General features: G+C 32.9%; 2 protein-coding genes across 5 annotated transcripts; both read left to right on the forward strand.

Annotated features, from left to right (window-relative positions):
• Positions 1–1,864: 1,864 nt before the first annotated feature.
• On the forward strand, positions 1,865–5,736 carry LOC130800432 (enolase 1, chloroplastic). The gene is made up of 7 exons (XM_057663949.1): positions 1,865–2,411; positions 3,470–3,777; positions 4,021–4,175; positions 4,267–4,584; positions 4,891–5,037; positions 5,130–5,180; positions 5,346–5,736. Exons 1-7 carry the CDS (start codon positions 2,011–2,013, stop codon positions 5,409–5,411), a joined length of 1,446 nt encoding a protein of 481 aa, XP_057519932.1. The 5' UTR covers positions 1,865–2,010; the 3' UTR covers positions 5,412–5,736.
• A 2,132-nt stretch (positions 5,737–7,868) lies between these two features.
• LOC130800433 (protein MIS12 homolog) lies at positions 7,869–15,528 on the forward strand. 4 transcript variants are annotated; one of them, XR_009039415.1, is made up of 8 exons: positions 7,869–8,054; positions 8,153–8,210; positions 8,952–9,071; positions 13,568–13,663; positions 13,780–13,918; positions 14,735–14,872; positions 14,942–15,058; positions 15,171–15,528. XR_009039415.1 is itself a non-coding variant. In XM_057663950.1 (7 exons), exons 1-7 carry the CDS (start codon positions 7,933–7,935, stop codon positions 14,986–14,988), a joined length of 720 nt encoding a protein of 239 aa, XP_057519933.1. In that variant the 5' UTR covers positions 7,869–7,932; the 3' UTR covers positions 14,989–15,528. The 4 variants fall into 4 exon arrangements, 1 of the variants encoding a protein (XP_057519933.1); XR_009039416.1 differs by having other exon boundaries at positions 14,735–14,869; positions 14,942–15,066; XR_009039414.1 differs by having other exon boundaries at positions 7,870–8,054; positions 14,942–15,066.
• Positions 15,529–16,427: the final 899 nt, after the last annotated feature.

The following is a 16,427-nucleotide window of genomic DNA, read 5'->3' on the forward strand; positions in this document are numbered from 1 at the left end:
AATGACTGTAATTTGTCTATCATCATCAGTTATCTGATATTGATACTTTCAACTGTTATGTGCAATGTTTATTACAGGCCTATTCTGAGTTATTCATGTTGAAAGCTTCTCAGAAGAAGTTCCCTTGCAGCTTAATGCCAGAAAACGTAAATAAGTGCAGATTGTTACGCTGATTGAAGGTAAGATCCACGGGTTGTCTTCCTTACATTTCCCTTCTGTAATTGGTGTCAAATTGATGGAGAAACAGAATCTCTTCATCATAAATGATTTTGTTTCTGTCTCATGTTTTAGCAGGTGTTCCACGCTTTCAAAAAATAGTTGGCACCAAGAAGAGTTACGTTTCCAGTTACAGAAACCAATATTTATATCAGCATCGTTAATTTAAACAAATTAGACTAGATTTATTAACGTTAATGCTCCCATTGGTAAACATTCCCTCCATGCGCAAATCACTCGTTGACTCCTTGAATAGCCCTCCGAAAATCAATCTCATTTAGTGCTAGTTTTTATTTTAAGTTGTCTCTTTCACTTTACATTATATTTAAAAAAATGGATCAATTAACTTTATGTTAATCTCAATTCTCATCTCTATACTGTAACTCTATATTAATTTTATCCATACAATTTAATCATTATCTTTATTTATTATCAAATATCTATAGTTTCTTAAAGAAAACACACTATTATTATATCAAACTAATATATAAACTCTTGCAATGCACGAAGTTTGTTAGAATGGAAATATATATAAATAAAATTTTAAAGAAAAATGCAATTATATATTATAATCAACATGATTTGAATGTCCCACAATCATATTTTAAGTTGTAAAAATGCTTTTACTTAAAGTTCTATAAAACGTCATTTGCAATTTTCCTGTTCATTAATAGTAGTGTACAATTATATGATTTCATCTAATAAAATATTTTTGAAAACTTATCTTTAATACTTAAAGTCATAATTAATGTAATAAAGTCTTTTAAATATCAGTCAATCACATTTGAATCTATAAAAAAACTTCATTTGGCAAACTCTATAAAATCGTTATTTGGAGTTATTTTCAGTTTTTATAGTATTGTACTAGATAGTGCCCGTGCGATGCACGACTTTATTAAATTTCTCGATATATTTGTATCATTAAAAAAATTATAATTTTAAGAAATAAATTATACATCATAGTTATATCTCATTTCACTCTAAATAGTTGTATATATACATTACATAAATTGTTTGATTTGTATTTTACTTTGCATTGTGTGTGTAGATAATTTTGAAAATTTAGTTCATAACAAATAAATCACAACAAAAGACAAAAAATATGATTATATAATTTATATAAAGTATTACAACTATTAATAACACACTTCAAAATCAAGTTTAACATAAATTTCAATGTAAAATTATTTTATAAAAGTTTAAACTAAAAGAATAATTTGTTTGTCATAAAAAATATAAACGAGTTGCATTAAAAATAGTCACAACTTAAATCATATTAGAATTAAGCATTGCATTTAAGTAACCAATAATAGTATAAATTAAAACAATCATAATAAAAGTATATTATCTTTTAATTATCTCAAAATATTCAATACACTTAAATAATTCTCATTTAATAAAAAAATTTTGGATAAGATTTTACAAATAATTAAAAAAATGAAATAAAATACATAGTTTTATAATACATTTGACTTTAAAATTAATCAATATGAATAATATTATAGTCATAATTATTCAAAAGTAATAAAATTAAAGATATAAATATTAATCATAATAACAATGACATCATTATTAAGTTCTTCAAACAACTAAGCAATATTAGACAATATTAGACGGTGAATAGTGAATTCAACTAACGTAGACTAAAAGTCTAAAACCACCCACCCGTTATTTCAAAAAGAAAAATACCTACCAGCTACCAGGCTTCCACTAACCCACTACCAGTCTACTACCACCATTTTCTCTTCCTTCGACGGTCATCCCAAAGAGACGATAAACTCACCATTCTCAAAAATGGCGACCTCTCTCCTCCCAAAACCCTTCATCTCAACACTTCTTCCTATTCCTTCAACTACCATTTCACCTCCTTCTTCACTCTCTTTCTCCATCAAAGCAGCCGCCACAACCTCCGCCACTCCAACTCCGTTGAAACTTATCAAAGATCACGCCGTTGAATCAATAAAGGCGAGACAGATCATCGACAGCCGTGGAAATCCTACCGTTGAAGTCGACCTATTCACCGGCGACGGCAGTCTGTACCGTTCGGCAGTTCCTAGTGGTGCTTCTACTGGGATCTATGAAGCACTTGAGCTTCGTGATGGTGATAAATCTGTTTATGGTGGGAAAGGTGTTCTTCATGCTGTGAGAAATATCAATGAGGTTTTAGGCCCTAAACTTGTTGGCGTCGATGCTAGGTGATTTTCTAGTATTTGTTTGTTTATTTATTTTATGGCTTATTGAAGTGCGTTTTTGATGGATGATAGAAGTATGATATTTGTAATTTGTATAAGCTGTTTTGTTGTCTGATGAATCTATTTTTCTCATAGTTGACTCCTGATGTATCGATATCATTGAGCGTAATTGCAATATCATGTGAAACTTGTAGTACGTTGAATCATTTGATAGCGAAATCAGAGATTTGGAATTATACTCTAGTCTGTAGGGCTAGCAAGAATGAAATGTCAAGTGTACTTTTTTTGTTTTTCTATTATTTTTTGGTACGTATAATGTCTTATATAGACTAGAGAGTGTTTGCGGACGACCTTTTAGTTGGCTAAAAAGGCCAACTGCCGCCATACACCCCTTAGTGTTTGGAACTGTAGAAGTAAATTCTTTATCCCACTGAGATTACTTGCAGATCACCGTGAGATTTATAAAGTCTAGTATAGCAATTTCAAACAAAAAAGAGGGATTAGTGCAGAGGTGCAAACTATCTTAAAAATTTGCAGTTGGTTATTTCGTATTACTTGGTATTAGTGTCAAATTTAGGGATGACAATTTGATCCGAATCTGAATCTAATTGGAGTCAACCCCAGGAAAAAATCTGATTCGAATCCATGGAAAACAAATTCCACTCAGAGTTGGATGATATAATGACTTCAGACGGGAGTCGGATTAGAGGTGTATCTCAGAAAATTCCAGTAATCCGACTCCAACCCAACTCCGATATCTGACTTTGACTTTGTCCAAATATCTAAGTGTATAGTGTATAAAGTAACAGGATCCTTCGTAAATACATAGGGTTGCAAGAGCAAACTAGCAAAGGGACAAGGAGAGTATTAATATAGTGTTCCTTAACCGGGTAACCTATGCTCAATGAGAATTTAAAAGGAAAACAATGCAACGTGAATGTAGGAGCACAACAGTATATTGCTCTTTTTTTTTGTTTACTTTGTTCTCTCTGTGTTCAAAATTACCTTGTGAGTATGACTTATGTTGAGGGGAAATCTGATTTTCGCTAGCTTTCTTTCAGAGATCAAGCTAATGTTGATGCCCTCATGTTAGAGCTTGATGGAACTCCAAACAAGTCAAAATTCGGAGCAAATGCTATTTTGGGTGTATCTCTAAGTGTATGTAGAGCTGGCGCAGGGGCAAAGGGGATACCTTTGTACAAGCACATTCAGGAAATATCAGGAACCAAGGAACTTGTTATGCCTGTTCCAGCATTCAATGTGATTAATGGAGGGAGCCATGCTGGCAATAACTTGGCCATGCAAGAATTCATGATTTTACCAGTTGGTGCATCATCTTTTGCAGAAGCGCTTCGTATGGGTAGTGAAGGTTAGCATTATTCCCCCTTTCATTACCATGCTCCAACTGTGCTATATTATCATCCAGTGCGGTGTATCTTGTCCACTAAAATTCGTGTGCACCTTTTCTTGCTTCCCATTGTTGTTTAGGTGATTAGCATACTCGGACTGCAGTTAGAGCTTTGATTGTTGTGTCATCTGTTATTTAAAGTCTTTTAGACATTTTTTGACAGTTGTTTCAATCTTATTGTACTAACAAGCAGTTATAATGCAGTATATCACATACTGAAGAGCATTATTAAAGCAAAGTATGGACAAGATGCTTGCAATGTAGGAGATGAAGGAGGTTTTGCACCAAATGTCCAAGATAACCGTGAGGGACTTGTATTACTTATGGAAGCAATTGAAAAGGCTGGGTACACTGGCAAAGTAAGATGGCATTACTTAGTGCTACTATAAGCTCTTTCGTTGTATATGTCTCTTTCAAGAGGTGCTTATGAGTGTATTGTGAATCATGCAGATCAAAATTGGGATGGATGTAGCAGCTTCTGAGTTTTATACCGAGGATGGGAATTATGATTTGGATTTCAAGAAACAGCCAAATGATGGATCTCATGTGCATACGGCTAAAGGGCTTTGTGACCTTTACACAGAGTTTGTCAGAGATTTTCCCATTGTTTCAATTGAAGATCCATTTGACCAAGATGACTGGAGTTCATGGGCTTCACTACAATCTTCAGTAGACATCCAACTGGTAGGAGATGATCTTTTGGTCACTAACCCAAAGAGAATAGCCGAAGGGATTGAGAAAGAAGCTTGTAACGCTTTGCTGTTGAAGGTAATCGTCTATCATTATTTTTTTCAGTATTACATAATCATATAATCTTCCTATCTGAGGAAAAAAGTATGACGAAATTTGCTTTACATCAATAGCATGGCAAACTTTGTTATGGAATTGTAGACTCAAGTCCATGAAGAGGAGAGCAATGTTAGTCGTAGTACCTCTTAGTCTTGGATATTTATCATATAGGACATTGATGATTGAACTAGGAAATATGATGATTGTTTTCTCTCAACCTTGTAAATGAATGATTCTAGTTTTCTTGAACACTTGGTGAAGCCTTTGTGAGCTTATGAATTTCAGGTTAATCAAATTGGTTCTGTAAGTGAATCCATTCAAGCTGCCCTGGACTCCAAAACTGCCGGATGGGGTGTTATGGTCAGCCACCGGAGTGGTGAAACTGAGGACAATTTTATTGCTGACCTTTCTGTTGGCTTGGCCAGTGGACAGGTAGAACACAGTATTTTCCTTTATCCTATTTTTTTAAAAAGATCCACTGTCTTATAAAGCTAGAAATTGAAATTTTGTCATTATATTTCCAGATCAAGACAGGTGCTCCTTGTCGCAGTGAGAGGTTAGCCAAATACAACCAGGTAATTGTTTGTCGGCTTTCTACTTGCCATTCTTGAATGTGTGTTACAGGCTATTTTAAACAATACTACAGCTTTTACGTATTTATGAAATGTTACAAGTAATTGATATATCGCCTCAAAAATCACATTAGGACGAATTTTTTATTGTTCTGCCCTTGAATGCAGCTTTTGCGCATCGAAGAGGAACTTGGTAGTGTACGTTATGCTGGTGAAGCCTTTAGGTCACCATAGAGAAGTGAGATGTCATGTCCTATTATACAATAATCGGTTCCAACATGAAAGGCTATGCAGACGGTAGAATTCAATTTTTCAGACAGTTGGAGAATACGTGAGTTTAAAATGAGAAAGTCAAGTGCGTTTTCGTGATATTACTAGGATCAGAATAGGCTACATTCCTATGATATATGATCTGCGTTATTTTCCTATAGAGTTGTTGAGAAAGTTGCTTGTTAGTGGAGAAATTTGCCCTTGAAATTGAGAATTGCAAGCTACGTGCCTGGTTTACTGGATTTTGTCATATATGCTAACTAGATAATGCTCGTGTGATTTACGGTTTTATTAAATTCTTCGACATAAATTACATTAATTTATATAAAGTATTACAACTATTGATAACACATTTCAAAATCAAATTTAACCCAAAAATATGTAAATTATTTTATAAAAAGTTTAAACGAAAAAAATAGTTTTTGTCATGAAAAATATAATTGACTTACATAATAATAGTCACAATCTAAATTATATTAGAATTATGGTATATTATGTTTTAACATCTCAAAATATCCAATACACAAAATGATATACTCATTTAATAAATAAATAAATAAGATTTTATAAATAATTGAAAAAAGAAATAATATATGTGATTTTCTATTACATTAAATGATGTAATAAAGTCAAAGATAAAAAAAGTAGTCATAAAAACAATGACATCATAATTGAGTGTTGGAGGAAAAATTTTTGTTGAGGTTGTGACACGTAAGCAATTTTAATTAGTAATAATGTCAATAGTATTTTAATTATATATTCCTAGACTATACTTTCCATGTATTGTCATAACTCACAAGTTGGCTAAATCTTTTCTTTGTATTTGTTCTATTTTTGGTTGCCTCGATATGGATACGATCATACGAGTTATTGTAACCAATATGAAGTTATAAATCAAATGGTGGCTCGGGTCGGAGATTTAAGTTGAAGGATGACCGATGGTTGGATAACTAAACCAATATGGATATGGAATATTGTTACTTGCTAATAATTGAGAAAATTAAAATTTAAATATCCCACCTTTATGAGATAAATTATCTCGAATTTTATTAGAATATAAAAATCTCATTTTATATTGTTTATTCATCAAAAGTTTTTGTCGATTGTTTTTGTTGTATCATTAAGTTTGTATTGTTGCACGTAGACTCTATTTTACTGCACGTTATATTTGCATCAATGAATGCTACAAAAAATTGATATTAACAGGTAAAATAATCAAAAAGTACTAGCGATGGATAAATTACTCAAATGTGTGATTTTTAAATATTAATCAGAATGTGAAATTTTTATTATGAAACAAAGTAAATGTGAGATTACATTTTAATTTTCTTTATAATTATACCTATAGATAATCTAACTTAAAATAAAAAGGGAGTTAAATGAATGTGCAATGCTTGCAAATTAATAATAATCAACGTGATTATCAATGGACCTGGTGTAGAGGATTGACTTGTTGAAATAGAAAAATTTAAAGTCAAAGCACAATCTATTCCTCAACCATCTTATTTTGAGATATTTTACATATTAACACCGAAATTTGCTGAAATGTTAGTGATAGCACAATGTTTTTAAAAATTTACAAAATAACATTAAAACAATATATTAATACCATACTTGAGATCTAAAAAAAATCATACCATAATATAAAATGACATAAATACACGTATTTTAATTATCAGTATAATTTTCAAAAAAATAAAAAGTAAAGGCATTTGTTATTTAACGCTGTATTGTGATTTTTGAAAATATTTGTACTCTCACAAGGGTTTTAATAAATTTATGATTTTTTACCCTAGTTAAATACAAATTAATTGATTTGTTCAGAATTTAAGATGTAAGTGTTGTTAAGTAATTCATATTTGACTTCAACCAAATGTTATGATACAATTTTTAAGCCATAATCGAATATTGTCCGCATTGAACATCCTATTAAAGAAAACCCTAAAAAATTGGACCTAAATTGATTATTTTTTGAATTCTGAATAGGTATCCTTTTGAGTTTCAAAAATCTAAAACTTTAAATACTTTTATTTTATATTTTGATTGTATTTGAGATATTTCACAAATTAACAATTATTTTTATTTTGAGATATATGTGGGTATTTGGCAAAATATCTCATTAGATAATCTTAGCTTACTTTGATATAAATAGAAAGTTGACTGGTCAAAGTATCTAATGTTAATATTCGGTGAATTAGCTCAGCTTATTATTACGAATAAGTTATTTAGTTAAACTAATTAACAAAATCAATTAATCAAATCAACTAGCTATCAACCGTTGCCATACACATCCAAGTGTCCAACCCAAACATCAAACCGAACTAGTAGTGGACCAATTCGGATAAACCAAACATTTCAAAATATGATTTAGAATGGTATTGGCGCGAAAATAAATTAATCCGCAGCATCATAATGAGACCATTTAGTGTACATTAGGCAATCTAATTTACACTTTTGTCTAAAAGATAGCGCAGAACCTGCGAAAATGGAGGACAGTGAAAGCATGGCAGTCTTCAAGTCTTTGAATTTTGAACCTCAGCTCTTCATCAATGAAACCCTCAATCTTGTCGATGATGTCGTGGACGATGCTTTCCGTTACTTTCATTTGTAAATCTCTCTTTTGTTTGTTCTTTCTGCAATTATTTTAAGCAAATTTTGCGAGCAATTTTTTCCCTAAATTCCTAATTTGTAATATGACTTTTCAGAGAAGCTTCGAAATTATTGAAAATTGATGGCACCGATAGATCTCAAGACCTTAGAAAGGTTATTATATTTTTTGCACTTATCTCTGTTTTAAATATATGGAAATTTTTAGAAGTTCTTGACAGTTTATTTTGCTGAGGAAGTAGTTGTGCAAGTAATTTCTAAGTGCTCCTCAAGGTTATTGCTTGTTTCGATTGTACTTATAAACCCTAGGTTTTAGGGTATGTATTTCGTATTTTGATGAACTTAATGGTGTCATTTGGGTAGATTATGTATTCATTGGGTGAAAATTGGGTAATTTGATCCTGATTTAGTGGAGTACGACATGTCTTTCCATCCAATTATCTGACCTGATGATAATCTTCCTGTTTCATGGTTTAAAATACAATGGTAAGTTGGGTGCCAGAAAAATATATTAATAGAACTATTTGAAGCAGAATCTGGCTAGTTTAACAGTTGTCACTTTGAATAGAATTGGAAATGAGTCCTAAAAAAATTATATGCTTTTCACCACTATGCTGGAATTACTTGCAGTACCTTTTGTGGACCAAAGGCTAGGGCAACTTAGGAATTGAGTGATGATCTATTTGTAATGCCATGTTTGTCTAACATGCATCTTCTGGGACTATGGTTGATAGACATTATGGTTCGGTCTTTCTTTGTCGGGTATAGTTACAACTTATAATTATTATCCTGATTTTTGAAGGGCTGTCTCGTGAAGGGTTTCGTTGTTGGCACACTGCATAATTGTTCGGTCTGTTTTGTTTTATCTAAATATATATTCTTTTTATGAAACTCTAGGGTATTGATTACATTCATGGTACAATTCAAGCATCTTTGGACAAGAGACTTAGTTTGTGGGAGAAATACTGCCTTCGTCACTGCTTCACTGTTCCGACTGGCTTTTGCTTACCTTCTCAGGTAGCTTTCTTGATCAGAAGCTTTTTTTTTAATTGATTTCTTCTTTTCAATATGTTTTAATTACACTCCACCTTTTAGGTTCTGTCTTCTTGATCCTTTCTCATGGTTCACTTGAATCTATTGCTTTTCTTTAGACTTAGTCGGTGTTGCATATTCCCAATTGCTATCAATTCTGCGTTTGGAGCTTCAATTTATGTGCACACTCTGTTAAACTACAATATTTTAAGCCAGTTGTATTATATTGATTTTTGGCATCGAAAATTTCCAAGATGCTGGCTCAAAAAGAGCCTTCACGCATGATGGAGTGTCTAGGATGTAATGCAGGTACTTGAGGACTATGTTACTCAGACTCTTCATTTTGCTTCACGTACCCGTGTTTTATCCTTGATGCTTGGACATTAGTATAACACTTAGACACTTTATTTTAGGCGTAAAATTGAATATTTAGACGCATCCGACACTTGGACACGTACTAATATCTGACATCAGTTGCTGAGTTCAAGTAACATAGCTTGAGGAGTTTTGATGAATCTTGGACTCCGAGTTCTATAAGGGGAGTGACAATAATGAAGGCACAAAATTTTTCCACATAAGTTAAATCTTTGGTTGTCTATGAGTTATTAAAAGGGAATACCTTATTACACAAGTATTCATTGTTTGTGAGTTGTGATTAAGGAGGAGGTTTTGAGGGTTGATTTGCTTAAATTATTATTATTTCAAAAAATATAAATTTAATGAATCTTGGAAGCATTAACTGCCGAAGAAACTAAGTAGTCTTTGCTTTATGAGATATCAGGGGGCACTATGGAAATTGGGTAGATAATTGGATTTTTCTTGCTGCTATGGTACTCATGGAAGGGCAATTTGGCTGTTCTGGGTAAAAGGTGAATCTTTGAAAGATGTTTTAGAACTTGTCAACTTTATCCACAATTTCATAATCATTCTACCAATAGCCCCTTTTTCGATGCACTTTATATACTTCATATTATAGAATAGAGCATAGGAGAGAGTAGAGAGTTGTAGAATAGATGATCTGTCAAAATTTAAAACTCTAAACCTCTTAATTCTTGAATGGGGACTTGGACATAATGTAGCATTTTTAATCAATTTTCTATCACTTATTCGTGAATGTTGCTCCTTTGTTTCCTATTGAATAGAAGTATAGAACCATAAAATGCAATTCGAGACATTTAATTGCTCTTGGTATGTATGTGATAGTCTTGTTTACTTGGTGTACTAATTAAGTAGGCATCATATTCTATCTAGATTGCTAACGTAGATTGATCTTTTATGCATAGGTCATGATTAATTAAATTTTGGGGTTTATTACTACATATCATTGTTGTTGATTGCCTCAATATTACTCTTTTTGATTAGTTCCCAATTTTTTTTAGCGTCTAAACTCTAAACTCTTACTTAGTCAATGTGGTTTGACAAAATATATTTTCCGGTTGCGAACACATTGAAGATTATTTCCCTTGTTTGGTTTAATGAGAAAAATAAAGATAGGAAGTTAAAAGCTTGTTGAAAAAACTTAAGGGGAGATATAATTTCTTTAGTTTTAGGATCCATATGAGTTATATGGGGTGGAGAATTCTTTTAATACCAAGGAGCCACGTAAAGGTGTGGTATGATTAGAAATTGCTTGAAGGTTTCAAGTATGTGGGGTCAATCTTCCTAGGAAACCAAAATATTGACCAAGATATGACGCATAGTGGTTGGTTCAAGTAAAAGAAGTGTAACCGAGATTTATGTGATTGAGGAGTTCCTCTAAAGCTAAAGGAAAAATCTTACCGGATAACCTATTATATTGGTTATGACGTTAGCCTTTTAAAAGTATCGTAGTAAGCAAATATTATTAGATGAAATGCATGTGTTACAACGAATGAATTGAAAGATAAAATTAGGAAAGAGGACATATATAAAGCGTTGGAAGTTTCAAATATTCAGGATAAGATGAAGGTAAATCATCATTTTTGGTTTGGGGCTTGGGGCATGTGTGACGAAGGTTGGAAACAACGAGGACGAAAGGTAGAAAATTAGAACCATAGAGACTTCAAAAGATAAAGGAGAACAAAGATGACTTGGATGCCAACCACCAAGAGTGAGGAAGGATATGAGAGATTAAGGCCTAGAATTCCACATGGCAATAGACAAGAATGCGTTGAGTAGATTTTATGTGAAGGATAATTGAGACTAGAAAGCTTTATATCTATGGAGTTAGAAATTAGGTGATACAGTCCTGGGTTGGCTTTATGGATTTTCAGTTGTCTTGCTTATTTGTTAGAGAAGCATGTATATTTCTAAATTCATGTGGACAAGATGATTTTCCTGAGGGAGGCTTGTTTGTCTACCTGCCCTTTTGGGATAGAGCTGCACAACAACATTTGAGAATGCACTTTTGGGGAATTTATGCAGGAGAATGCTTGTGTATTTATGATGAGGCTTATCAATCGTTTGCTTATTTCTTATGGTCGCTAGACTTCCTTTATTTATTGTCTATTGTAACCAGACAAGAAAAAGTCCTTACCACAAATAGAATTGGGTCTCCTTTTTTTGCTCAAGAATTGGAAGCTCGTTGAATTGTGTTTACTTGATTAAGAAATGATTTATGAATATACCCTTTACATATCCATGGTTGCTGTTTGAAACTGGCATCTAATGGGGCAGAATTAGGGACCTAACTTTATATGCTTCATGGTCCCAAACTTCAGATTTTCCAGCTTCTGATCATTCTGAATTCATGCATACAGAGATAGTCATCAGAACATGACTGAAGTAATTATTGAGATTACTCTGATTATGAACTATAGATTACATTACCGCCTGGTTTTGTACGCAGGTCTAGCTTGCAATCAAAACACTACAATTTAACTGGACATAATTATTCTATGTAATCATGCTTGCACGGAATTTCATTGGAATGTTTGACATTAGTTTTTTAACAGATATTTATGTTTGAACGCCTATTTTTTTAGTCAATCAACTTTAGGATTGGTGTGACTTTTGTCAAGTATTTTATTTAGTTTTTGCACGACTCAACCAGTTAGTTTCAAACATTGCAAATAAAAAACATTTTTGGTCTGGGCTTAGTGATATATAATGCTTTTATGCGGCCTTTGCTCCTTGAGCCTTTTGTGCTTTATGCACTTTTGGTTTTTGATGGGAGATATATTTTTTAAATAATTTTTCGTATAACAATTCGAAAATAAATTGTCTTCTTTCAAGAGAAAGAAGAAAACGGAAGAAATATTTTCTCATGTTTACAAAAAGAGAATAGAGAAAAAAGAAAATGGGCAAAATAAAAAATTGCAAGACCTTTCTTCCGGGGCCTCCACACAACTAGGTACAATCTGTTTTTTTCCAATCTTTCTTGTGGAATCTTTATCTTTTTTGTTTTTTTTTTAGATTCTACGCTTCCAATGGCTTCATTGATTTTTTTTCTTCTTTTGTCTTATAGATTTTCTTCTTTCAAATTTTCTTTTCTTCAATACTTTGTCTATTGCCTTTTGTTACTTTTTTTCTTATAATTTTCTTAATTTTTTCTTCTCTCAATTCCCTCTTCTTCAAATTTGCTTAAAGCATGATCACCATGACTTGAAAATTAGAAGGTTTGCTCTACAATGTAAATTTTGGTTCCCTCATGTGCTATTTTCGCACTATACGAGTAGCTTAGCACAATGATAACAAATGTTTTAGAATTGTTTGATACATTCATAATATGAATATTTGAAATATAACACATTCTCTAGAATTGTTTGATAAGCTTTGAGCCATAAGGTACTTGCCTGTGAAAAGCTTGTGCTTTCGCTTAGGCTCCATGACCATTTTCTGCTTTGTTGCGGTCTTGTGCCTTTTAAAACGGTCTTGTGCCTTTTAAAACTAAGCTTGACCAATGGATGAACAATAATGTTGGCCACATGTACACATTCATATTTTTGTGTTGATGTGATGTTTTTTACTCGAAGCTTTGACTACATTTGTCACTGGTCTACCAATGGATCACACTTTGCTAGCAAGTCTTTAGATGGTGCCTTGATCAATTTAGTGACGTAGTTTCTCAAACTATGGTATGGCTAGTACATTATGTTACTCAATTTTTTAGTTTATCTAAAGTATCTGTGAAAGATACTTGACAATCTAATATAATAGGTGTTTGTCGTATTGACTAGTTGATACATCAAATTGGGTCGGAATCTGAAAATTTTGCACAAAATAAAACCCATTTTACACTTAGACATATACCCTATCTATGTCTGACCTGGTTTTAGTTGAATTGAATCATTCTGCACCATCTTTTTGTAGTCTCAATTGCACTCTTTTCATTACTGAATGTTTGTTAATGTTGTCAAGTATTTGGCTAACATACTGCTGCAGCAACTATGAGGCCTTGCATATTTTGGAAACTTAGTGTCAGATTTTTTTTAGTTCTAGCTAGGTCTAGGTCTGTTTTTTGTCTCAGATTTTTTTAGAATAACTTTCTTATCTCCCGTCAGGATGAAGCATCTGGTGATGACTCAATGAACCAAGATGATCTTAACGATGAGCGGATTCGCGTACAACTTGAGCTTTTGAGGAATAAACTTGCAAAGGTAAGCAAAAATTGTATTATGGTGGAAAACTTTTGATGGTCTGGTGTTTGTATAATATCCAATATTGCAGTGATGTCATTGTCTTATGCTGCTTCTACTTCAATCTGTGATTCAAGGCTGGGAAAGAGCATGCTGAATTAAAACAAGAACTGCAAAATCTAGAAGGAAAAATTTCCACAAGCAACCAGCATATCCCATCTGTGAATGAGGCAATACAACTGTATGACCAATGCTCTGCACATGATATGTTTCAAGGTAATAAAGTGCTTTTTCTTGCTGCTTCCAGTTTATAATGCATTTGGTGCTTGTAGGCTGAAATTATGGAGGTAATTCTGTGTTCAAATGGTCATGTACAAGAAAGTTGATCCATAATATTAGAGTTGGGATGGGGGCCATAGAGATTATTGTCGCAGCCTCGCAGGTGAAGCAGGAATGCAGGATAACATTCTGCAATTTTCAAGCAATCTAGGTGAAACAGGATAACATTCTGCTGTTTTTAGATTGGAACAGGAAAACTCGTGAGTGTTATTTACGTAAAAGCTAATTACAGAACATAGTATCGAAATCAAGCCAGTCAGGCTGGACACCTTAAGAGAGATATAAGTGACGTACCAGTTGCTGCCATAGTGCAAATATGCATTTTCTATTGTGATAATGGTAACGGTTTCAAATTCAATAATGCGATAATAGGGTGATGTGATTGTACTGCAAAAAATATAATTCAAAACCATGAGATATTCCTTGAACCGGACTAAAACTCGACTGTTTTAATCTTTACACTACGGACAGTAACAACTCAACAGATTTGAAAACTTTTACGACCCGGCTGATACAATATGATGTGTTTTTTTTGCTCTACGGCTGGTATTGATCACAAAGAAGCAAGAGATCTACTATGTCACACATCTGAAGACTAGTTCAACACAAGTCACAAAAGTTTTATCGAATATATCTGGTCATATAATGATGTAATACGATGCAGAGCTTCGAGCGTAGGCGATCATTATTGTTACTGTCTCTTTTATATCTATCCCGCTCATGAATTTTAAAAGAATCATTTACCTTCTGCAGAGATGTTAAGAGTTGGATCTGAACTTCGCCAGAAAATGGAGCAGTTGAAGAGTAAACAGATGGCAGACGTTGAGCAGAACAGGAGGGAGAGACCTTATAATGCAAAAGACGATATATCGGACCTTAACTTCAGAAGTGGTAATCGTTGCAATTTTTATTTGTACTGGAATATTAAAAAAAAAGATGGCTGAATTATTTTCGTTGCAGGTCTTTCTGAGTTCAGATTGGATGAACTTCAAGAGTTTATGGCCTAGATGAACTCTTGAAATCAGGTGTTCTAGTAGTATATGTGCAAGACTGGAGTATCGGACTTTCTTCTATCAAGTAATTGTGTACGCCCTTATTCACCCGAATCATTATGTTGAATCATTTTTAAAACGTGTATTTCGTGTACATATATGAAGATTGAATGGTAATGGTTTATATTTTATTTCAGATCATTAACTTACAGTACTGTGCACTACTGGATCAGAAATGAGATTGGCTTGGTTATCTCTTATCAGAATTACCACAATTCAATAGTTTTTTACTTAAAATTATTTATACTATTTGTCTGTCCTTTGTTTTTTGCACGGTTTGACTAAAAACGCAATCATGTATTCGAGTATATGGAGCAAACTATAAGGAACATGGGAAATAGAGGTCTACCTTGCATTCTGTTCTCGAAGCTTCCCATCGTCTCTTCCGTCTCTGCCATTGCTTTGCTGAAGTGTTGTGTAGTCTATTTCACTGTCTTGATCTGTATTACCAAAAGATTGTAAGATCTAAAGTCAAGTGAGGTCAGCTTGCATAACATGATCGAATGATGCGTATAGGTTTAAGCATACAAATTGAAGTAAATCAATTCTTTCCTGTCAAAATAATTTTATGCTGTTACTAACGACTAAGTTGGGTCCTAACCCACCACATGAAGAAGATTTACGAAAATTTGAAAAGAAATGAGCCATTTGAACAAAAATAGTCAAAATTCAAGCTTTGTGCAAACTTTAATATGAAAATAAGCGTCATTGCCTTTAAAACTAGGTTTGGTATATACTCTCTGTTAATAATAGTGAAGAAAGGCAGCAGCTAAAATTAAGTCAAGTGTTTGTTCGCTGTTAGTAACAGTGAACAGAGACGTTGGTAAAATAAAGTCAACATCTTTGTTCGTTGTTAGTAACAGTGAACAAAGATGTTGATTTTTTTCGACCTGCTTGCTAAGTTTGTTGTTACTAACTCTGAATACATACCGAATCTACTTATGAGCAATTGACGCTTATTTTGGGATTAACGTTTGCCCAAAACTTGGATTTTGGCTATTTTTATTCAAAAAAGACATTTTTTCAATTTTTCGAACATTTACTATATATCATAAAGCATGTAGCACTATATGTGAGTGACCAATGGAGCTATAATGTCATGCACTCGCTAGTGGAATGATATGAAAGTTACTTTGACGGATAAAGTAACTTGCTTCTTGTTTTTGGAAAATAGACAACATTTGCATTTAATGCATTAGTTTCACGCTAATGGTACGGAACAAAGACACGTCAATAGATGTTGACTTTGATGTTTTCACCAAGGTAAAAGGTGGAAAATAATTGTTTCAGATAACGGTTTTCACCAAGGTTAAAATGGGCTTTTCAATCATTGGGTTTCAATGCTTTCAGATAATAAGCTAGTATAAATATACTGTCATCCTTAAATTAAGAGA

The sequence above is a fragment of the Amaranthus tricolor genome, chromosome 14 (genome assembly GCF_026212465.1).
Source record: "Amaranthus tricolor cultivar Red isolate AtriRed21 chromosome 14, ASM2621246v1, whole genome shotgun sequence".
Taxonomy (NCBI): Eukaryota; Viridiplantae; Streptophyta; class Magnoliopsida; order Caryophyllales; family Amaranthaceae; genus Amaranthus; species Amaranthus tricolor.

Coding starts and splice junctions, on each gene's coding strand:
- LOC130800432 (XM_057663949.1), top strand. CDS start 2,011: ATGGCGACCTCTCTCCTCCCAAAACCCTTCATCTCAACACTTCTTCCT. Junction 2,412..3,469: donor CTTGTTGGCGTCGATGCTAG/GTGATTTTCTAG, acceptor GCTTTCTTTCAG/AGATCAAGCTAATGTTGATG. Junction 5,038..5,129: donor TTGGCTTGGCCAGTGGACAG/GTAGAACACAGT, acceptor TTATATTTCCAG/ATCAAGACAGGTGCTCCTTG.
- LOC130800433 (XM_057663950.1), top strand. CDS start 7,933: ATGGAGGACAGTGAAAGCATGGCAGTCTTCAAGTCTTTGAATTTTGAA. Junction 8,055..8,152: donor GCTTTCCGTTACTTTCATTT/GTAAATCTCTCT, acceptor ATGACTTTTCAG/AGAAGCTTCGAAATTATTGA. Junction 8,211..8,951: donor GATCTCAAGACCTTAGAAAG/GTTATTATATTT, acceptor ATGAAACTCTAG/GGTATTGATTACATTCATGG.